Below are 21,548 nucleotides of genomic sequence, written 5' to 3'. Positions count from 1 at the left end.
TACTTTGGTTGAGTCGTCATTGGCTTACAGAGGGCCAAAAATAGAGCTTTTCATTTCACATTATTCACATTATTTCACATTATTCTTACCCTCTCACATGTAACGGAGTGGGAATTTTAAGATAAGTTAATGTGGTTCTTTTCAAGGCTGTCAAGATTATCAGGATCTCGCATAATAATAAAAAACCACCACACTTTCGCCCTGTTCCCCACACTCTCAGCGAATATTATGTGACTGCCTGGGTTGGTGTAGGTGTTGCTTCGATGTGTGGTTGGTGATGGGTAGGCTATGTTTCTGACTCATTCCATCTCTGTGTTCCAGGTACAAGCGAGTCTTCTCAGTGGGGACACATGGCATTACCACGTACAACCCAACCACGCTAGAAGTAACAAATCAGGTCAGTATGAATGAGAACGCCTTCATGATGTATGAACCTCTTCTTCTACCTCCAGTGCCTCACAGATGCTTGTGGGATGTGCTGCTCTTGGCACTTTGTGGCCCACATTTTCTAAACGGTTTAGTATCACAGCTCTGAATATATTTTTCTGTGTTTATCGGTGCACAAAATTTGATCCTGCTGTACTGCTGCATCATTGCATCTTATAAGACATTTATCTTTATGCTTCTTGTACATTTGGAAGCACTTGGAAACTTTTTAAATGTTTGAACTGGTCTTTTGATGCTTTAACATGTGTTTAATCCTGTATTTTCACTGTCTATGTCTGTAGTGGACTTATGGAGACATCTGCGGTATTGGCCCGGTAGGAAAAGGTCAGGGCACAGAGTTCAGCCTCACATTCCGTAAAGGCAGCGGCAAGAAGTCGGAAACGCTCAAGTTTTCAACAGAGCACCGGACAGAGCTGCTCACAGAAGCGCTGGTGAGGATAAACACATGGCTAGTACTATAGTACCACCATTGACTGAATAGACTTTACATCCTGACTGAGGTGTTTTGATGTAGCCTATTGTAGCTGTAGTGTCTTAACAAGGTCACTTAATGTGCAATGCACTTTTTTTTTTTTAAAGAAATGCAACACTTGGAAGTCACAACGTTTGATGTGCTGTCAGTGTTGTGCAAAGATATGAATCATTGGAACTGTTGTTCTTGTAAAGAATTAAAGTCATTATGCTGAACTAAGCAGCAACAAGTATTTCCTATGGAAGGAGTTGTATTTTTCCATCGTTGAAGTTGTGTTTTACAATTATTAGTCATTAATGATTCAACAGTTAGCTGTGTAAGGTTGCACACTGTTGACTTCCTTATTATTCTTTTTTCACAGCGATTCAGAACAGAGTTTTCTGAGGGGAAGATAACAGGAAGGGTAAGTATTTATTTTTGTGCTTAAAAAAAAAAAAGAGAATAAAGATCAAAATGAAAGTTTGAATATACATTTATATGTAAAGAAGTAGTGGGCCACCCACACGTCAAACCTACAGGAGCTTCTCAGCCACTGAAACACATGGCATGAAGCTCCTGGTGCACAATTTATGTGCTGATGTTAATGTCAGATGAGGTTTGGAACTCTGCAGTTTGCCAACAGAGCGTTGGCGACTTGCACACATCGTGTACCTCAGCACTCAGTGACCCTAATTTGTAACCTTGTGTGGTCTGCCACTTTGAGTTGTTGTGGTTCTTAAATGCCGCTAGTTTGCAATAATACCACTTACAGCTGATAATGAAATATCTAAGAAGGAAGAAATTTCACAAAATGACTTTGCAACGGTGGCATCCTGTAATTGTACCGTGTTCAAATTCAGTGAGCTCTTTGAAACAACCTATTGTTTCACAATTGTTTTATGCAGCAGTAGCAATGGGAATCAAAACACCCACAATTCAAAGATTAAGCGTTGTGGCCCAGGTTTGTCCATATAGCGTAGGTGTACCATTGCTGGGTCATTATATTCAATGTCTTACAACACATGTGCCACATTCTTGGCAGCGCTACAATTGCTACAAGCACCACTGGAGTGACACAAGGAAGCCTGTGAGTTTAGAGGTGACACCAGGCGGCATCGACCAGATCGACCCCCACACTAACCGAGTGGTGTGTTCCTATGATTACCGAAATGTAGAGGGCTTTGTCGAGGTCTCCGATTACCAGGGAGGATTTTGCATCCTTTACGGTGGCTTCAGCAGACTGGTATGTGTTCATAAAGTTTGTGTTTTTGTATATTAAGGAGCTTTTTAAAAATTCATTATTTCTTTAAAAACATATGAGCAAGTTTCTCTTCACCTTCCTTTTCCTTTCTTTCAGCATCTGTTTGCCTCAGAGCAACGAGATGAAATCATTCGCAGTGCCATAGAGCATGCCGGGAACTTTATTGGCATCACTCTTCGATTGAGGAAGGAGGCTCTAACTTTTGAGGGTTTCATGACAGACAGGTTGGGGAAATACAGCTCAGACGAGAGCATAACTTCCCTAGCAGAGTTTGTGGTGCAGAAGATCACCCCTCGACATCCGGTGAGAACGCTCTAGTTTATTTTGCTCTTCTCATTGTTGTAGGGTGGTGGTTGTGAACATTCTATCCAAAAATTGACTAGGTTTCTGATCTGATTATGTAGTGGATTATTTGAAAAATGTGCTGATTTTTTGAGAGTATCATTCATGTTAAGATGTTTGTGCTTTTTGTCTCTTCCAGGAACCCGTTAAGCGCATCCTGGCCCTGACAGAGACGTGTCTAGTGGAGAGAGACCCCGCTTCGTACAACATAGTCACCATCAAACCCTTTGGAGAGGTGAGCCTTAACAAAAAGTTGGAATAATTTTGGCACTAAAAGTCACTCACTCAAAAGCATATTGTGTGCAGCTGTAATGAGAGGTAAATGTTGTTGTTTTTTTTGCTTCATTATATATTATTAGGCTAAACTATCCCCTCCCACTCTCTTTTGGGCATTCTCGCTGTCTCATCTCCCCTCAGATATTTGCTCTCATCTGTGATGTGGAAAATCCTCAGGTGTTTACTGTAGAATTTATCCGAGGTCAGATCAGGAAGTTCTCCTCCACAGAAAGGTACGTTCGACAGTGTTTTTTGTCACGCTAAATTTCAGTTAGAATTTTTTTCTCTTTAACCGTAATGGCACATCGATCAGGCATAACATTATGACCACTTACAGGTGAAGTGAAGAAGTGAATAACATTAATTATCTCTTAATCAAAGCACCTTCTAGTGCAGGGGTGGGCAATTCCAGGCCTCGAGGGCCGGTGTCCCTGCAGGTTTTAGATCTCACCCTGGGTCAACACACCTGAATCACATGATTAGTTCGTTATCAGGCCTCTGGAGAACTGCAGGACTTGTTGAGGAGCTAATTTAGCCATTTAAATCAGCTGTGTTGGCCCAAGGACACATCTAAAACCTGCAGGGACACCGGCCCTCAAGGCCTGGAGTTGCCCACCCCTGTTCTAGTGTGTGGGATATATTAGGAAGCAAGTGAATGTTTTTCTTTTTCTTCAAAGCTGATGTGTTAGAAGCCAGAAAATTGGCAACACTAAGGATTTGGGAATTTGCCGAGGGCAACATTGTGATGGCTAGATGGCTGGGTCAGAGCATCTCTAAAACTGCAGCTCTTCTGGGGTCTTCCCCAGGAGTGAAGGTTGGCCGGTGTGGTCTGATCCAACAGATGACCTTCTGTAGCTCAAATTGTTCCGATAGAAAGGTGGCAGAATAGGAGGACAGCGAGGAGTTTGAGGTGTTGACTTGGCCTCCAAATTCCCCCGATCTCAGTCCAATCGCACATCTGTGGGATGTGCTGGACAAGCGAGTCCGATCCATGGAGGCTCCACCTTAAAGGATCTGTTGCTAATATATTAGTGCTAGATACCACAGCACACTTTCAGGGGTCTGATGGAGTCCATGCCTCGACATTTCAGGACTGTTTTGGCAGCAAAAGTTGGCCCAACACAATATTAAGCAGGTGGCCATGATGTTATGTGTGATCCGTGTTTTCTATCCGTGATCTCTAAGTTAATTTATTTTTCCGGTGCCACTCCCTCTGATCATTAGTGCATTTTGCTGAGTCTGTCTGTACGTGCGCTTGTAGGGACTCCCTGTTAGCCAGCTTACTTGATGGAGTCAGAGCATCAGGCAACAGAGATGTGTGTGTCAAGATGGCTCCCACCCAGCGAGGACAGAGATGGGGGCTACTGAGCATGCCTGTGGATGAAGAAGTGGAGAGTTTGCATCTCAGGTTCCTGGCAGCACCTCCCAGTGAGTCAGACCCCTTTGTCTCATAAAATCTGATACAAATTCATGGATCTTGTTTTTGATCTGCTCTACCGTCATATTTAAATGTTAATATTTTACACAGTAGTGTAAGTGGTGCTTCTTCGGTGGCACTGGTGATATTTTCCTCAACCTCTTTGATTTTTATGAAAAATGTAATTGACATTACATTTTTTCCCCTTAATGTTTTTTTTCACTAATTCCTTGTCTCACTAATTTTAACAGAATTATTATACATGACGTTAAAAACCGGCACCACGCGGTGTCTTAAGTACAGCCACACAGACCTTTAAAACGTTCCCTGACCAAACTGCTTATCACATGCCCCTCCCGTCCCCCACGCCTTTCCAAAATGAGATATTTGGTTTTGCGTGTGTCACACATTATCTCTAACTTGAACCTGCATCCCTGTATTCACACTGGCGTCCCACTGTGATTGAGTCCGTTTTATTTCTTTGGTTTTTCTGATCACTGTTATTTGTACAACCGAGGATGACACTGTTAACATCTCCATGGAGCGATTGTGAGAAAAAGTGTTCTGGTTACTCTTGTTTTCACCCGCCTCTCTATGATCGCCAGCCTTCCAGCGTTGCTGCTGAGATAGACAGACACACTTTTGTTTGGTCAGACAGCACATCCTATTAATTTCTTTAACATTGCTTCCTCCCTTTTCCCTTTGCTTAGATGGAAATTTTGCAGATGCAGTATTCAGATTCAATGCCAACATATCCTACAGTGGAGTGCTGCATGCAGTAACCCAAGATGTGAGTGGATTTATTTTCTGTATGATTAATCTCTATGCATTTGCCTAAACAGGAGTCACAGTAATTTCTTTGTATGTCTCCTTTTTCATTCTCTCCAGGGTCTTTTCTCTGAGAACAAAGAGAAGCTCATCAACAATGCCATCCTGGCTCTTTTAAGCCAGGATACAGAGCTGCCGGCTCTTAATACTGAACTGGAAAGTCATTTTCAGGCCATACGACGCTTGGTGGCATCTAAGGCTGGCTTTCAAGCTTTCACCCAGCTGCCAAAGTAAGATTGTCCACATATGTACTTTTGCCCATCTCCTTTTACTTGCTGAAAGTATACATTTGAGCTGCTGGTAACAGGCATGCTCTGTCATTCCAAGGTCTGGTCAAGGGTCTGGACTCACAGATGCAACGTAAATATGAATCCATACATCTCAGTCTGCCCTTTCTCTGTATTTCATATCCTTCTTGATCTTTTTCCACAGTCTGTCCTAGCTGTCTATCAGCCTTCTTCTTTTATCTTTGTTCTGCTTTCATCTCAGGCTGTACGATGAGCACTTCTAAAGGGAGGTTGTGTTGCTTCACTTTGTTCGGTCGAGCTGTCTGCCTCGATTTGTCTTGACCTTCCACCATCCCCATGTCCTCCTCTCATTTTTGCGCCTTCATCTCTCTCCCTTTATCGGCTTCGGTCATTCTGATCTTTACATTTCTGTATTGCCAGGAGCCTTGCAGTCTTCCGGGGTCACTGAGATGTATGAGAGGAACTGTATTTACTGTTTATTCCTTGTTCCCTGTGAAGCAAATGAGCCAGAATTGGTTATCCTGAGAGATTCATTGCTAGCGTAGCTTGGTGTTTCCCTGCCAGATTCACAATACACACACTGTGCTAAATAAACAATAAACTCTTTCCTGAAAGATGGCTGAAAAGCACGAGAAACAACAAGCCACCTCTGAAGCAATGAATTCTTTGTGTATCCAACCCCAGACCTGTTTTTATAATGTATGTAAAAAAAAAAAAAAAACACAAAAATAATACTGTTTCTGTTCCTGTTAACTTTACGTTGAATGTTTAGTTGTGTTTTTAAATCTGCTAATTTGTCTGTGTGTTTTAGGTTCAGGGAAAAGTTGGGAGTAAAGACGGTAAAAGCTTTAAAAAGGAACAACAATGGCGTGACACATGCTGCTATAGACATGCTCTGTGCTCTTATGTGTGTAAGTCACCTAAGTATGGAGATGTCAAACATATTTAAACCCATGGTAAAAAGAAAGCACTCGTCTTTCAAGTCTAAGGACAAGGTTTTGGACAAGTCCAGACCTTAGCGTGATTGAAATGTTGCTGCGGGCCTTTAAGAGAGCTGTGCATACACAAATGCCCGTAAAGCTCATTGAATTGAAACAATGCTATAAAGAAGAGTGAGCAAATATTCCTCCACAACATTTAAATAATTTAACATTTTGTAAAGACCAGATGATTTTTTTCCCCCCCACTGTGTCCTGTTACATAAAAAATTAGAGTTGATAGAGGGTGCACTTTCTTTTTGCTATGACTGTACAGGGACATGGAGTTTGCAGTTTGACTGAGATTTTTTTTTCTTTGATCTTTTTCTCCAGCCGATGCATGATGATTATGACCTGAGGCAGGAGCAGCTGAACAAGGCCTCGCTGCTATCCTCCAAGAAGTTCCTTGAAAACCTTCTTGAAAAATTCATTACTAATGTGGTACATGTCTTTTTATTGTCAGCAAGCTGTTTTTCTCTCCTTTTTTCTGAAGCTCAGGCATACAAGGACATTCATAACTCTTTTGTATTTAAAAAATCACATCATATATACTATGTTTCTAATGTTATTTCTCTTTTTCTCATATTTTCCAGGACCATGGAACAGGAGCTTTGGTCATCAGCTCTTTGTTGGACTTTTTAACCTTTGCACTCTGCGCCCCCTACAGTGAAACCACTGAGGGGCAGCAGTTTGACATGCTGCTTGAGATGGTCGCCTCTAATGGGCGAACACTTTTCAAGCTATTCCAGGTGGGTAACTTGACAAGCAAGAAACTAAATGGAGAGGAAAGTAAATTAGGAATACTGTCAACAATTAGTCTGATTAAGACAAAAATGTAAAATATATTGAATGGTGATGTTCGTTTCTTTAGCATCCTTCTATGGCTATAGTGAAGGGAGCAGGTCTGGTGATGAAAGCTATTATTGAGGTAAGTCTTTTTGTAGGTGCTATACAGTGACGTCTGGATGTGTTGCGCCTCAGGATTTATGATAATAACCAACTAAGCTTTATTTACATTCAGGAGGGAGACAAGGAAATAGCCACCAAGATGCAGGAGCTGGCCTTGAGTGAAGGGGCGCTGCCGAGACATCTGCACACATCTCTGTTCACCATTAGTGCAGACCAGCGGATGCTTACCAACAGGTCTGATCTCAGTAAACATGAACACTGACACATAGTAATGTCGTTTTTTTCTTAGCTTTTTGCTGCTGCAGGTTTTTCCTCTACTGTATTTGTATTTCAGTAAAAATCTATGCAGATAAGCATCATAGGACAGAATTTTACTTGTTACTGGTGATAAATATCTGCCAATAAATGATGTTTCTCAGGCAACTCAGTCGTCACTTGGTGGGACTGTGGACAGCAGAGAACCCTGTAGCAATAAACCTTCTCAAGAGGATACTGGTAAGCCGATTTCAGACTCTTAGAAGAAAAAAAAATTGATGCCGTTCCAATACTCATGCCAGAAGCTTTTAGTGTGATGATGGTAATAGCCTGTACTTTTTGCTGGCAGCTGAGGTAGCTTGTTTAAAGTCTTCATTTATTTCATTTCGGCTTGTTCATCTCTATGCTTGTAGCCAACAGGCCTGTTGGCATACCTGGACAGTCCTGACCCTGTCCCAGAGAAAGATGTGGACAGAATGCACGTCCGTGACAACTTGAAAATCGCTACGGTATGTGGACAGACATGCACCTTAATGTAATGGAGTCAGTAAAAAATAAAATGTTTGCCATCTGTAATTGTTTTTATATCTTTGTTTCCCACAGGACCAGCTGAATCGAAACAAGGTGCCTGAATGGCAGCGGATAGCAGGAAAAGCAGCCAAAGAAGTGGAGAAGTTTGCCAAGGAGAAAGCTGATCTCGTGCTGATGCACTGGAGAGATAAAATGGGCATAGCCCAGAAGGAGGTGAGAATGATATCTTTTAATTTGTAAAAAGACTTCATGGCTGTTTAACCTCTGAGCTATCAAAAGAGCTGCTGCTGCAAGTGTGTTCTGCTCAGGTTGCTTTAACTTTCATCTTTTTCTATTCTCGTGCTGATGCTGAATAGTGCTGCAGAATCCAAAGACAAACTCAATGGCAGACTTTCCACTTGCTGCTGGTATTTTGCATGTATGGCAGTTAGAGCTTTGCTGCAATCACATTTGACCTTTCTTTGAAAAATATGTGCCTCAGTTATATGCTCTATACACTGCTTGTGCTCCTTTCATATGTGTTTGCCATAAATCTTTTATTTAGGTATGGAGAAAATTTTGCTTAACTCTTTGTATGGCGAGGTGCAGAATGCGAAGGGTTACCGCTTACTCTTAAGGAAAACCTCTGTTTGGATGCGTGGTGTTTCAGTCTGAACACAAATAGGTGTTTTGTTTTGTTTTTGTACACCCAAAAAATATTTGGGTGGGTCAAGATTGGTGGTGACAGCCACCAAGCTATATCAGGTATTGCCTGCTCCTTGTGCACCCTAAATCAAGACTCCCTTAAAAATAAAATGAAGTTACGTTTCTTCTCTTTCTGTTTCTCTGGCTGCATGATAATCACCCCAGATTTACTGAACAGAGAAGTACAATGATTGGTTTGCTTTCTCTGTGAATCACGGCCACCTTTTTATTTTTGGATTTGTTACTGTTTTTCAAATGAGTATAATTACAAAATTAGTCATGCAGTACTACAGAAATCTTGTGTAAAGTCATCTATTAAATCACAGATTTAGTTGTAAATTTTATGACTCTCACTTTGTATATTAGTAGCATCGTGATCTGTGACCCTTTAGCTGCAATTCATCTGTTTGATCTGAGGAACAATAATCTCTCTGTGTGTCTCCACTCCTCCCTCCCCTTGTCTTGTGTGGTTTCTCTGCTGTCAAAATTTGCAGCAGGACAGAAATAACCTGGTAAGTAGGACTGACCAATGGGATCCTTTTTCCATTCTCTCCATGTTCTTTCTCTCGATTAAACCATTTTTCATCTTCACGAGACCCATCAGGCGTGTTTTTGTTTGGTTTCGTGTTATTTAGTCGGGCAGTCGCATCTTGACATCCAAAAGGGATTTCCAGGAGTCTTAAAATAGAACCCAGGAAAAAAGTGTGATGAAAGAGCACGTCATGTCTTTTCTTCTCCTTTTGACAACAGAGGGCATGTTCAGGGTGGAGCACAGGCTGAACTGAATCTTTGCAGCTATAAGTATGCTTGTAGCTATATATATGCTTACCTGCATATTTAGTTATCAATAAATAATGACCACACACAGCCTTAAACAATAAGACCTTTACAAATATCCCATGCAGCAGTGTTTTTTAATATCCTTGATGAAATTTCAGAAAAATTGTTGTTATCCTTTCTAGCACCTAAACTACAATGTTTTGCATTCTGAAACTCGGAGTTGGCGGTAGTGCTGTGAAAAGGCACTCATCAAATGCATGAGAACTGTGTTCATAATTTTGAAACCATAAATTAGTTTCACATAGGTATGTAGAGCGTAAACATGCCACAGACCTGGTTCTCCTGAACACACCCAACTTTGGGATCCCACCTTGGTTTTTTGTGTTTGTTTTATTCTGTGTTTGTACGGTTCATTGTTTTGTTTTGTTTTTAATATTTGTGTTTACTTTTTCTGATATCTGACTTCCTCCATTCTAAAAAAACCACCCCAACATGTTATTATCCATTCATTGAATTTCACTTTATTATTCTTTTCTGTCTAAAATGTTGCTCATGTTGTCGCTGTCTTTACCACTCTGTGTGCCGTGATGTGACAGAGCAAACACTGAAGTCTGTGAATAATGTGGAATACCTTACAAAGATGTCCCTTTGTGATTTAATTTCAGAATCCAAACCAAAAACCTGTCATCCTGAGAAAGAGGAGGCAGAGGATAAAGATTGAAGCAAACTGGGAGCTCTTCTACTACAGGTAGAAATTTCTAACTATGGTAACCCAAAATTGCAATCAGATGTGAGTATGGGACCTTCTTTTGCTGTACTTTATTGTGCCAATACTGCACAATAAAGGGGCACCCACACAGGAAGTAACAAGCAGTAATGTGGAGAAATAACCACTAACCATGTGAAGTGGGCAGAATTTTCACTGTTGAGTGAAATATCGGTTACACAACCAGAGCTTAGAATGCTTATTAGTGGCCAGCTGTCATCTTTGAAGTGATGAGCAAGTAAGTTTATATATGGAAACGTTAAAACGTTGTTAGGATGTATGTAGGCATCATAAAGCTTGGCTTGTTGGTATGATCCACTTACATTTTTAAAAGGACATGATCAAGCGTCTCGGTCCTGTTTTTTCATTAAGATTCCAGCTTGACCATGCGCGATCCAACCTCATCTGGAACTTTAAAACAAGGGAGGAACTTCGCGATGCCCTGGAGGGGGAGATGCGTTCCTTTGGCGTGGACCGCGAGCTGGGCAGTGCCACAGTTATCTCCTGGAACCATCAGGAGTTTGAGGTTTGTGCTCAATTACTAGTACGGTTCAGTCTCTGGGCTGTCATTTACTTTAGAAAATCATTTTATAGTAAACTTGTATAATATTTAAATCAAAAGAAAACTATAGATTGTAAGGTAAAACCAGAAAATTGTAATCCAGTCTTATTCCAGTGGTATGCAGATAAACATGTCATTATTCAAATCCGTGCTCCTATGTGTCATCTTTTTGTTACAGGTGAAATATGAGTGCCTTTCAGATGAGATAAAAATTGGGGATTATTACTTGCGACTGCTGCTTGAGGAGGACGAAAACGAAGAATCGAGTGCTATCAAGAGATCGTAAGATTTTTAACCTCCAAGCGAGCTACGCCCATGTCATTATTCCCTCCCAAATCTATAAAGAGGAGTCATGCTTCCCCTTCGTTGTGTTTTCAGATACGAGTTCTTCAACGAACTCTACCACCGCTTTTTGCTTACACCCAAAGTTACAATGAAGTGCCTGTGCCTGCAGGCACTCGCAATAGTCTACGGCAAGTGCTATGAAGAGATTGGCCCCTTCACTGACACAAAATACATCGTGGGGATGCTGGACCGGGTAAATGCTGGCAAACTCATTTCACTCTGCTTTTGTGTTGTTTAATTACTCCTGAAATCTAACACACGTTTGTCATTAAAGTGTACAGACAGACTGGAAAGAGACAGACTCATACTCTTCCTCTACAAGCTCATTCTCCACAAGGTAAGCTATACAATTAGTCTCTTTGCGTTGCATGCTAATTTAACCCATCGTTTTGTTTTTTCTGTGCATTAATTCCCCTTTCTTCTATAGAAAAACGTGAAGGATGTCATGGACTCAAATGGAGTTCGTATTTTGGTGGACCTGCTCACTTTGGCACATCTGCACACCAGCAGAGCTACCGTGCCGCTACAGGTAAAAAGAAAAAAGAAAGAGGCTAATTGGTTTCTGTTTGTACTTCGTTTTGTTTTTAGATTCTGACTTTAGATGCGACAGTAGTCTTTTTTTGTGCCAGAAATAACCATATTTAAAAAAGAAGTTGGACGAGTTACCACTGTCGAGCATGATTATCAAGCTGCTTGTCTAAATGTATGGGTGTGATGCGCTCATGCACATACATGATTATACGTGCTCAGTAACAGACTGGCTGTGCCACATAAGAAGCTACCTTATTTCTTATAGTTTCAATGAAATGGTCAAAAAAGCAAGTGCACAGGGTCGAGGTTTAGTTCACAGACTTGAGTTAGCAGAAGTTAAGCCTAGCACAGAGGGATTGTCTCCAGAAGGCTTTGTGACACCAGTCAATGAAAGCAGTAGTGCCCCTAACTCCATTATTCCCTTAGAGTTGTTATGAAGGAGGAGAGTATCCATAGAGGACAAATATTTTTGTAGCAGGCTGTGAAAAGGCTTTGTAAAAACGACAATTGGGATTGACTCCATTTTTGAACCATCTACAAGTCGCCTACAGAGAGAATGGCATTTTAGCACTTTAACGTCAGCTTCTTCGGCCCCAGAGGTCAACACTTGTTTAAAAAAAGGGCTGTAGCATTTTTCTAATTTGTTTGATGAGCTCAACTGCACAGCCAGATGTTTTCAGATGAATTAAAATGGCATTGACTCTTGCGTAACTAATGTTTGCGCAGTTTCAAAGGATGTCTTCAATTTCCACAGAGCAACGTGTTGGAGGCAGCACCAGATATGAAGAGGGAAAGCGAGAAGGAGTGGTACTTTGGTAATGCAGACAAGGAGAGAAGAGGACCTTTCAGCTTTGAGGAGGTTTGTAATTAAAAAATATAACATTAGAATTTTACTTCAATTTTATTTGTAAAGTCATTTTATACAGAGAAGAAAATGCCACAGTACTCAGTGAACTGAAAAACATCCCATCAGTTTTTATCATTTGTGTTAAATTAATAAAACAAAGTACAATTATTAAATAAATTTAATTGAATATAACATTAGTGCATTACCTCAGTTACTGCAGTGCAACATTTTGTTCATTTTTGTTGATCTCATGCAGTTGTCTACATTTATTTCTGTGTGGTTTTGTCTTTGTTTTGAGTTGCTTAGTTTTCAGCTTCTATTTCTGCTCACCATTGTGTTTTATTTATCTTTTTCAGATGCAGGAGTTTTGGAGTACAGGTGTGCTGACAGCAAAGACACGCTGCTGGGCTCAGGGGATGGACGGATGGCGCCCCCTGCAGGCCATTCCTCAATTGAAGTGGTGCCTCCTGGCTACAGGGCAGGCAGTGATGAATGAGTCTGACCTGGCAACCCTCATCCTTAACATGCTCATCACGATGTGCTCGTACTATCCCAGCAGGTGGGACCCATTGAAATTGTCTCTATGGTTGTGTGAGCGCCAAATAAACCACCTGTCCTCTTTTACAACTTTATTTTATGTATTATATACAGTAGGATTTATTAATTGTTTTTCTTTACTCAGGGACCAAGACAATGCCATTATCCGTCCTTTACCTAAGATCAAAAGGATGATTGCTGACAATGCCTGTCTCCCACACATTGTCCAGGTAGTTGCACAATTCGTCTTGAAGTTGTGTCACATGACCAGATGATACTCATCACTGAACTGAATAAAATGCTTGTCTTTGTCCTCTGCAGCTGCTCCTAACCTTTGACCCCATTCTGGTGGAAAAGGTGGCCAATGTTCTGTACCTGGTGATGCAGGACAACCCCAACCTGCAGCGTCTCTATTTGACTGGTGTCTTCTTCTTCATCATGATGTACACAGGCTCCAACGTGCTTCCTGTGGCAAGGTGAAAGCACGGCGCAGTCAGCTGGCAAAATCTTTTCTAGAAAGGAGTTTTATAACAGTTTTGTGTATGTATGTAGTGTTGATACTGATGTCTGTGATTTTTGTCTGATGTCTTCAGATTCCTGAAGTACACTCATCTGAAACAAGCATTCAAATCAGAGGAGGTGAAGTTCCTTATATTTTACAATAGATGATATCCTTTGAATCTTAGATCCTTTTGAAAATGGCATTGACCTGTTGCGCTGTCTTTACAGTCTAAGGGTCAGGACATTGTGCAGCGTAGTGTTCTGGGACCTGTGTTGCCTGAAGCCATGGTGTGTTATCTGGAGAACTACGAGGCCGAGCGATTCTCTGAGATTTTTCTGGGAGAATTTGACACGCCTGAGGCAATTTGGAGCAGCGAGATGAGGTCAGAAGTAGTCTCTGTCTTGCGTAACTAGCTTACTTAAAGATCATGTACAGATAACTGCAGCAACAATAGACATTGTCTAATTTCTGAGAGTTTTAAAAGTTTCTTTTTGAATTCTGTTTCAGGCGGATGATGATAGAGAAGATAGCGGCCCATGTTGCTGACTTTAGCCCCAGGCTGCAGAGCAACACGCGGGCCCTTTACCAGTACTGTCCCATCCCAGTCATTAGCTTCCCTCAGCTGGACAATGAGCTCTTCTGCAACATCTACTACCTCAGACATTTGTGTGACAGCACCCGCTTCCCTGACTGGCCTATCCGAGATGCCGTACGTCAATATTGAAAATTTTCTACTTTTTCTTTTTTGTGTTTAAAATGTTTGGTTTTTAAAAGTATCATGATTTGATTGTCCCTTCAGGTGAAGCTGCTTAAAGACACTCTTGAAGCCTGGAAGAGGGAAGTGGAGAAGAAACCTCCTTCAATGTCTGTGGACGATGCCTTTGAAGTCCTCAACCTCCCCAAAGGACAGGGGCAGTGAGTGTTGTTGTTTTCAAAGTAGCAGGCAACATGCATTACATTTTTTACTATAATCATAGATGTCTATATATAGATAGATACAGGTATATAGAGAGATGTATAGATATATAGAGAATGCTTTGAGTTGCTGTCATTAAATGCACCCTCTTTTTTTGGCTTTTTGTCTTTAGGCACGAAGAGAGTAAAATCAGGAAAGCCTACTTCAGGCTGGCACAGAAGTACCATCCTGACAAAAACCCAGAGGGCAGAGTGCGTACAGTCATCACCAGCTCTACAAAAATGACTTTGCTTAGGTTAAAAGTAATTATGAATTTGATTTCAGCAACTTTTTTTTAATGTGTTTTAGGATATGTTTGAAAAAGTTAACAAAGCCTATGAGTTCCTCTGCACAAAGACTGCGCGAATCGTGGATGGCCCCGACCCAGAAAACATCATTCTCATCCTCAAAGCCCAGAGCATCCTGTTCAACCGGCATAAACAAGGTTTGTTTTTATTGCTGTTTATTCGATCTCCTGTAAAACATAGCCTCGCAGTATGCAAGAAGAGAGAGTGAGAGTTCCTTCAGCTGCAGTCTTTCAGCTAATGCTGCTGATTCTTTCACTACTTCCTCAGAACTGGAGCCTTACAAATATGCCGGTTATCCCATGCTCATCAAAACAATCACAATGGAGACGGAAGATAATCAGCTTTTCTCAAAAACGTCCCCTCTTCTCCCGGCTGCTGCTGAACTCGCCTTCCACACTGTAAACTGCTCGGCTCTTAATGCAGAGGAACTGCGACGGGACAACGGCATTGAGGTATTAAACGTCTTAAAAAGCTGTGAAATATCAGGCAGTTTAAGGGAAATAAAAAATGTACTTCATGTGGTTATGTGTAAGTATGCTGGGGCATGTGGAGAAGCTGTGGTATGTGAATAATGAAATTGTGCTTGTTTTTATTCAGATATTGTTGGAGGCTCTGTCTCGGTGTGTCGCTGTATTAACTGCGTCCAGCAAGCCTGATGACATGGCTGTACAGGTGATGACAAAACACATGATTTCCCTTTCCTTGCAGTCACATTTCTGTATGTGCACATTTTGATCTTGTCATTTTATCACGCTTTCTAAATGCCAATCGTACCACAGGTGTGTGGGCACATCTGTAAGTGCTACAGTGTAGCAGCTCAGTTTGAGGAATGCAGGGAAAAAATCATCGAAATGCCCAATATCATCCGAGACCTCTGTCACATCTTGTACTATGGAAAGGTCAGTCTTGCATCTTCTGTGTGTGCTTTATTCTTCTTTTTCTTTTCAGCAGTTTGAACTAAAAATAGCAATTTCCAATTTTCCTCGCTTCCTCTCAGGGTCTCTCAAAGACTGCAGCCCTGGCGGTTCAGTGCGTCAGCTCCTTTGCGGTGGATTTCTTCCTACAGACCCATCTGTACCACGCTGGTGTGCTTTGGCACCTGCTGGTCTATCTGTTCAACTACGACTACACTCTAGAGGAGAGTGGCGTGCAGGCTAGTCAGGACACAAACCAGCAGGAGGTCGCTAACAACTTGGCCAAACTCAGCCTCATAGCCCTGAGCCGTCTGGCAGGCTACACACCAACGCCACAAAGCCCTGATGGAAACAACCCTGTTTCAGAGACCAATGGCATAGAGGGTACGCCTCCAGAGAACCCCACTATCCGAAAGAGCTTAGCAGCCATGCTGACTCCATACATCTCAAGGAAGCTGGGCACGACATCTCCCGCTGAGGTCAGTTGAATATGTTGCTAAGTAGACATTAATGGACGTTGCTAAGCATCAGTGAGCAGAGGCCAAATGCTGTGCTCAAAGCAAACTTCTCTTTTTTGCGTTCAGGTCTTGAAGTTGCTGAACAGTAACTCGGAGAATCCCTACTTGATCTGGAACAATGGGACACGAGCCGAGCTGCTGGAGTTCCTAGAGATTCAGCAGGAGGGAAACATCAAAAGAGTAGGAATGACTTACAAGTGCTTTCAGACTGCCTTTCACGATAAATGATCCAAAACTGGAGTGAATCACGCAACTTCTCTGGTTTCTTGGCAGGGAGAAAATGATAAAAGCTTTGGTGCTGAGTTTGTGTTCAGTGATCACAGCAAGGAGCTCATAGTGGGTGAGATTTTTGTCCGAGTCTACAATGAACAGCCATCTTTTCCACTGGAGGTGAGGAGAAGAAAGTATTAGACAATTAGGACCAAATTCAGGTTTGGACTTTTAGTAATCCATAAGTAACTTGTTTTACAATCTCTGTCTTCAGTACCCAAAAGCATTTGCAGCCAGTCTGCTGGACTATGTTGGCTCCCAGGCACAGTACCTCAACACTCTGCTGGCCATGAGTCAGAGTAACAAGGTAGAGTCCCAGCAGCACGCTGAAAGGCTTCGCTTTGCTGAAATGGCTTTAGAGGCCCTCCGTAATGTCATCAAGAACAACCCTGGTGAGCTTCCAGACTGACTGACGTTATGTTTATTTAAGTGCTGTGAGTTTGGAGCTTCTTTCTAAGTATTTCTCTTGGTGTAATTACAGGATCAGAGTCGGAGTGCATCGGTCACTTCAAGCTGCTCTTCTCCTTGTTGCGGGTTCATGGAGCTGGTAGAGTGCAACAGCTGGTTTTGGAGGTAGAGATCAACAGGTCTTGGGTCCTTACATGTACTTACTGTGAATCCCTGGATTGTTATCATATTGGTGTCTTCTGCAGGTTGTGAATACAGTGACATCAAATCAAGAGTGTGTGAGCAACATCGCTGAATCTCTAGTGTTGTCCAACCTTCTGGTGCTGCTGCACTCACTTCCTTCCAGTGAGAAAACACAACTGACTGTCATACTCTTTGTCTTTCCTCTTCTCCCTATCCCTGTAATGCATCTTCACACACTGAAATACTCCTTTGTGTCCTTCAGGCAGGCAAATGGTGCTGGAAACCCTCTATGCACTCACGTCTAACACGAAGATCGTCAAAGAGGCAATGGCCAAAGGTCAGTGTTCTACTGTTTGTTTGTTTTTGTTGTTGTTTGTTTTTTAGTGATTGCTGGCTACATTTATCTGAATTTTGAATCACAGATGTTTCTGTTAATCTTTATGTCCTGCAGGTGCTCTGATCTATTTGCTGGACCTCTTCTGTAATTGCACACACCCCCAGGTTCGCACACAGACTGCAGAGCTCTTCTCAAAGATGACTTCAGACAAGCTGGTTGGGCCAAAGGTCAGATTGGAGTTAAAAAAATAAATAAAAGACTTAATCACTCTCCTCTCCCTTTTACCTTATGATGTGTCGCAACATATCTTCAACTCACTTTTGCTGTTTCATATTCTGCTTTCTCTTTTAGGTGCGTCTAACACTGATGCGTTTCCTCCCTGGTGTATTCATGGATGCCATGCGGGACAATGCTGAGGCAGCAGTTCACATATTTGAGGGAACGCACGAAAACCCTGAGCTCATCTGGAATGACAGCTCAAGGGAGAAAGTGTCTACTACTGTCCGGGAGATGATGCTTGAGTGTGTGACAAACACTGTTTTAACCAGATAAAGAATAGTTAGACACTCTAATAGGATGTTTTATGTCTTGTACTAAATCACTTTAAATCTTTTCCAGGCACTTTAAACAGCAGAAAGATAATCCTGATGTGAACTGGAAAGTAAGTATGAAAAGTCATTATTTTAAGTTGGTGTATCTGTAGGAACTATGAATGTGAAACTAAACTCCTAATCTGTGTGCTCAGTTGCCAGAAGACTTCACAGTGGCTTATGGAGCCGGACAGGGCGAGCTTGAAGTTGGTGGAGTCTTCTTGCGCATCTTTATTGCTCAGCCTGGGTGGGTGCTACGCAAGCCTCGAGAGTTCCTGGTGTCACTTCTGGAAACCCTGACTGAGCTCCTGGAGAAGAACAATCCCAATGTGAGCTTCCTAACTGAGAAACACCAGTACAAATTTCTAGTGAATGCAGAAGTTAGACTTTTTCTGTCTTATTCTGTTATCTTCTGCAGGGTGAGGCCCTGGAGACGGTTACCACGGCGGCAGTTTGCCTGTTCAGCACACAGTGCCAGCTGGCCGACCAGGTCCCTCCTTTGGGCCACCTTCCTCGGATCTTGGCGGCACTCAACCACAAGAACAATGCCGTGCCCAAGAGCTCCATCCGCCTCATCCATGTACTTTCAGATAATGAGGTAAGAAACTAATTTTAATGCAAGACTACAAAAAATCAGAACCATCTTAAGCCAGTTTAAATGTTTTATGTAAAAGTGACACCTCACCCACATCAACTAAGATATGCTTTGTTTCGTGTAGCTGTGTGTACGGTCCATGGCTTCTCTGGAGACTATTGGCCCTCTGATGACAGGGATGAAGGTTCGGGCGGACATGGCTGGATTGGCTTGTGAAGCTCTCAACCGCATGTTCCAGAAGGAGCAGACAGACCTAGTTGCCCAGGTGCACTGTCACCCTTGCTGTTATTATCCCTCACTATGTTTCATGTGTCCTTAATGGAACTTTCTATAACAACTTAACAGGCTCTGAGGGTGGAGCTGGTTCCATACCTCTTGAAATTACTGGAAGGAATCGGCCTGGAGACGTTAGAAAACCCTTCAGCTACTAAGGCCCAGATAGTTAAAGCTCTGAAGTCCATGACTCGTAGTCTACAGTATGGAGAGCAGGTATGATCGAATTATTAAAGTCATCGAATGATTGGTATGATTGTTTATTTAACAATCAAATATTTGAACTCTTGCTTGTTTTTTTTCCATAGGTGAATGAAATTCTTGCAAAGTCTTCAGTATGGAGTGCCTTCAAAGACCAGAAACACGATCTTTTCATCTCAGAGTCTCAGACTGCAGGTTACCTGACAGGTAAAGTTTTCTTTTTTGCATATTAGAAGAGTGATTAACCTGAATAACAAGCTAAACTGTTAAAATATAAAGTGCTTTAAAAGGTAAGTCTTCTACATCTTTCTCTGAGCTGATGATGGATCTTAATGCTTTGCTTTACCCTAAAAAGGCAAAACACCTTATGGCTGACTCCTCACTTATGCTTAAACCCAGCTGTCCTATAACTTCCTGGCCCTTCCCTTCCTCTTTTTTCCTCCACATTTCCTCCTCAGGGGTTTCCACTCCTTCTCTCCTGGCCGCCAGCAGCCCACTGCGAGGTGGGCTCTAGACTCCTGAACTGGGCCCTCACAGCCCTCCTCTCTTTTGCTCTGATGCAGGTAGACCGTCCTGGCTCCTACCATCATTCCTCTTTACCTCCATCCTGGCTGCACATGCCATTCTCCATTCCCACCCATTTCATCTTACTCACACTGAAAATAATTCATTACCTCTTAACACCCGTTCTGGATCCTCAACATGTATTGGAAAACAGCCAGCTTGTGTTATGTATGCAATATGTAGCCAGCACATTTTAAAAGGCTGAAATGTAGAGTTACAAGTGAAAAACATAGAAAATAGAATCAGATTTTCTAGAAAATTATCCATTAGTTGTTTACACAGTAGTCAAACTAAATTAAGCCCATGGAAAACATTGTAGCCAGTGTAGCGATCATCCCATCCATGCTTGGTGTCTTAGTGTGTAGTACATCATTCTAGCTCCCCATTAGCCCTGCATCTATCCTTGTAATTTACATCTGAACTGTCTCTTCTGCCTTGCTGTCATTGTAGGTCCAGGAGTAGCAGGTTACCTTACAGCAGGAACGGGCACCACAGTAATGCCCAACGTCCCACCCCCTGTGGACAATGACACTGGAGACCAAGGCTGAAGGACACGCACACTGAAAGGCTCAGGCACCCAGAGTGCAGCTTCACGGCCGCAGCTCAGAGAGGGACTGTTCAGCTCCCCACATGAAGGGGATGTTGAGAGGAAAACAAAACAACTGAAAAAAAGACGAGTGAGAGAGCGGGCCGTCATTGACTGTCACCAAAACCTCTGCGACACCTCCTGCAGCGTCACTCTGCTTTGCCCCTTACAAATGACACTCAAGTCTTCAGAAATGCTTTGTTTTAATGGATGACCACATTTGTTTAGTTTCTGTTCTACTTTTCTTATTTCTTCTAATGACAGAGAAGAGTTTACTTTTTGTATGAATATATTTTTTACTCTTGATTTTTTTTTCCATTAGACAGTCATGGGAAGACTGAGGCTTCTTTTTTGTTAATTTTTTTTTCTCTTTGGCATATTCTGATTGGCTACCTTAACCTTACATCTCTGAGGCCTCATTTGTGACGAACAAGCGCACAGGACCTATCCACCACTGAAATAAACATTTTGTTTACTTGTCTATATTAACGCATTCTCATGTGGAAAAGAAAAAAAAAATCACGGGACATGAAGAAATGGATGTGTATGATTTCTCTGGCCTATTTCTCCAAAAGAAAATGCCACTTTAACCCCTTAGACTTCTGCTGACCTCTGGTCTGCTTTGATCAGGTCAGCTTCAGTCCTCTTCTGTCAAAGATGACACAGAGCTCTCATAATATCCAGCCTTTTTTTCCTCTGATCTTATTCATACTTCATTCTGCTCTCTCTTTGAAGGCTACCCTTTTCTGCCTCATATTTTTTAAAGTAACTCTCCCCCAGAATGCAAAAAGCACTAGAATATTTATGAGTGAATAATAACCACCTGAAATGAGCTTCTGCTGACATGACGAATGACATTGACTCTGATTACCAATCTATGTGAAAGACTAGTGCAATTTGTGAAATGTTCAATGTAATATTACGTATATAAACTTTATATTGAATGTACATTGAAAAAAAAAAATCAGTTGACACTTGTACATAAAATTTTAAGAATAAAAGGGAACCCACAGTTGTTTTTTCTGTTCACAATAATTATAGATGTTAAGTCTGTTGAGCGAGAGAGAGAGATGAAAAGGGGGGCGGGTATGTATCAAAATATTTCTCAATCCAATCACTTTTGCAGTTAAATGTTTTTATACAAGAATCAATGTGATATACTTGAGGCCTCAGGCAATATGTTTGTTTGCTTATAAGTGCAAATGTTTCATAGAGTTATGTCATTTATATTATGTCAATCTATTTGAGAACCATAACTTTTCACGGATGTGGATATTGAATTTATAGTGGATTACACCAGCTACATAGATGCCATGAATTAGGGACTAGGTCTCACCTCATAAGCCTGAC

The 21,548-nt window shown here is 41.8% G+C and overlaps 1 protein-coding gene across 3 annotated transcripts in view; it reads left to right on the top strand.

The window, feature by feature from the left end:
* Positions 1–21,210, top strand: part of dnajc13 (DnaJ heat shock protein family (Hsp40) member C13) — a 31,521-nt gene extending 10,311 nt beyond the window's left edge. Inside the window, exons 3-58 of one of the 3 annotated variants that reach the window (XM_026179955.1) lie at positions 322–397; positions 729–878; positions 1,281–1,322; positions 1,941–2,141; positions 2,256–2,462; positions 2,641–2,736; positions 2,919–3,010; positions 4,039–4,205; positions 4,905–4,984; positions 5,083–5,252; positions 5,350–5,382; positions 6,082–6,181; positions 6,581–6,688; positions 6,841–6,996; positions 7,119–7,175; positions 7,269–7,390; positions 7,576–7,651; positions 7,825–7,920; positions 8,015–8,155; positions 9,121–9,138; positions 10,072–10,154; positions 10,545–10,698; positions 10,913–11,016; positions 11,113–11,272; positions 11,354–11,416; positions 11,507–11,608; positions 12,365–12,469; positions 12,814–13,016; positions 13,140–13,224; positions 13,316–13,470; positions 13,588–13,633; positions 13,724–13,878; positions 14,004–14,205; positions 14,296–14,411; positions 14,585–14,663; positions 14,761–14,896; positions 15,027–15,211; positions 15,357–15,431; positions 15,539–15,658; positions 15,757–16,152; positions 16,258–16,371; positions 16,465–16,581; positions 16,676–16,853; positions 16,943–17,034; positions 17,115–17,214; positions 17,315–17,389; positions 17,504–17,616; positions 17,741–17,910; positions 18,008–18,050; positions 18,135–18,308; positions 18,398–18,577; positions 18,699–18,839; positions 18,920–19,063; positions 19,156–19,255; positions 19,507–19,611; positions 20,063–20,124. In XM_026179955.1, the coding sequence (XP_026035740.1) occupies positions 322–397; positions 729–878; positions 1,281–1,322; positions 1,941–2,141; positions 2,256–2,462; positions 2,641–2,736; positions 2,919–3,010; positions 4,039–4,205; positions 4,905–4,984; positions 5,083–5,252; positions 5,350–5,382; positions 6,082–6,181; positions 6,581–6,688; positions 6,841–6,996; positions 7,119–7,175; positions 7,269–7,390; positions 7,576–7,651; positions 7,825–7,920; positions 8,015–8,155; positions 9,121–9,138; positions 10,072–10,154; positions 10,545–10,698; positions 10,913–11,016; positions 11,113–11,272; positions 11,354–11,416; positions 11,507–11,608; positions 12,365–12,469; positions 12,814–13,016; positions 13,140–13,224; positions 13,316–13,470; positions 13,588–13,633; positions 13,724–13,878; positions 14,004–14,205; positions 14,296–14,411; positions 14,585–14,663; positions 14,761–14,896; positions 15,027–15,211; positions 15,357–15,431; positions 15,539–15,658; positions 15,757–16,152; positions 16,258–16,371; positions 16,465–16,581; positions 16,676–16,853; positions 16,943–17,034; positions 17,115–17,214; positions 17,315–17,389; positions 17,504–17,616; positions 17,741–17,910; positions 18,008–18,050; positions 18,135–18,308; positions 18,398–18,577; positions 18,699–18,839; positions 18,920–19,063; positions 19,156–19,255; positions 19,507–19,562 (6,709 nt within the window). In that variant the 3' untranslated portion in view covers positions 19,563–19,611; positions 20,063–20,124. Of the gene's footprint in view, positions 1–321; positions 398–728; positions 879–1,280; positions 1,323–1,940; positions 2,142–2,255; positions 2,463–2,640; positions 2,737–2,918; positions 3,011–4,038; positions 4,206–4,904; positions 4,985–5,082; positions 5,253–5,349; positions 5,383–6,081; positions 6,182–6,580; positions 6,689–6,840; positions 6,997–7,118; positions 7,176–7,268; positions 7,391–7,575; positions 7,652–7,824; positions 7,921–8,014; positions 8,156–9,120; positions 9,139–10,071; positions 10,155–10,544; positions 10,699–10,912; positions 11,017–11,112; positions 11,273–11,353; positions 11,417–11,506; positions 11,609–12,364; positions 12,470–12,813; positions 13,017–13,139; positions 13,225–13,315; positions 13,471–13,587; positions 13,634–13,723; positions 13,879–14,003; positions 14,206–14,295; positions 14,412–14,584; positions 14,664–14,760; positions 14,897–15,026; positions 15,212–15,356; positions 15,432–15,538; positions 15,659–15,756; positions 16,153–16,257; positions 16,372–16,464; positions 16,582–16,675; positions 16,854–16,942; positions 17,035–17,114; positions 17,215–17,314; positions 17,390–17,503; positions 17,617–17,740; positions 17,911–18,007; positions 18,051–18,134; positions 18,309–18,397; positions 18,578–18,698; positions 18,840–18,919; positions 19,064–19,155; positions 19,256–19,506; positions 19,612–20,062 lie in introns of all 3 variants that reach the window. The other 2 variants (XM_026179953.1, XM_026179954.1) reach the window with 2 other exon arrangements.
* The last annotated feature ends 338 nt before the right edge of the window (positions 21,211–21,548 follow it).

Source organism: Astatotilapia calliptera, chromosome 9 (genome assembly GCF_900246225.1).
Source record: "Astatotilapia calliptera chromosome 9, fAstCal1.2, whole genome shotgun sequence".
Taxonomy (NCBI): Eukaryota; Metazoa; Chordata; class Actinopteri; order Cichliformes; family Cichlidae; genus Astatotilapia; species Astatotilapia calliptera.
The sequence above is the reverse complement of the archived record's forward strand: the minus strand, read 5'-3'. Positions and strand labels throughout refer to the sequence as shown.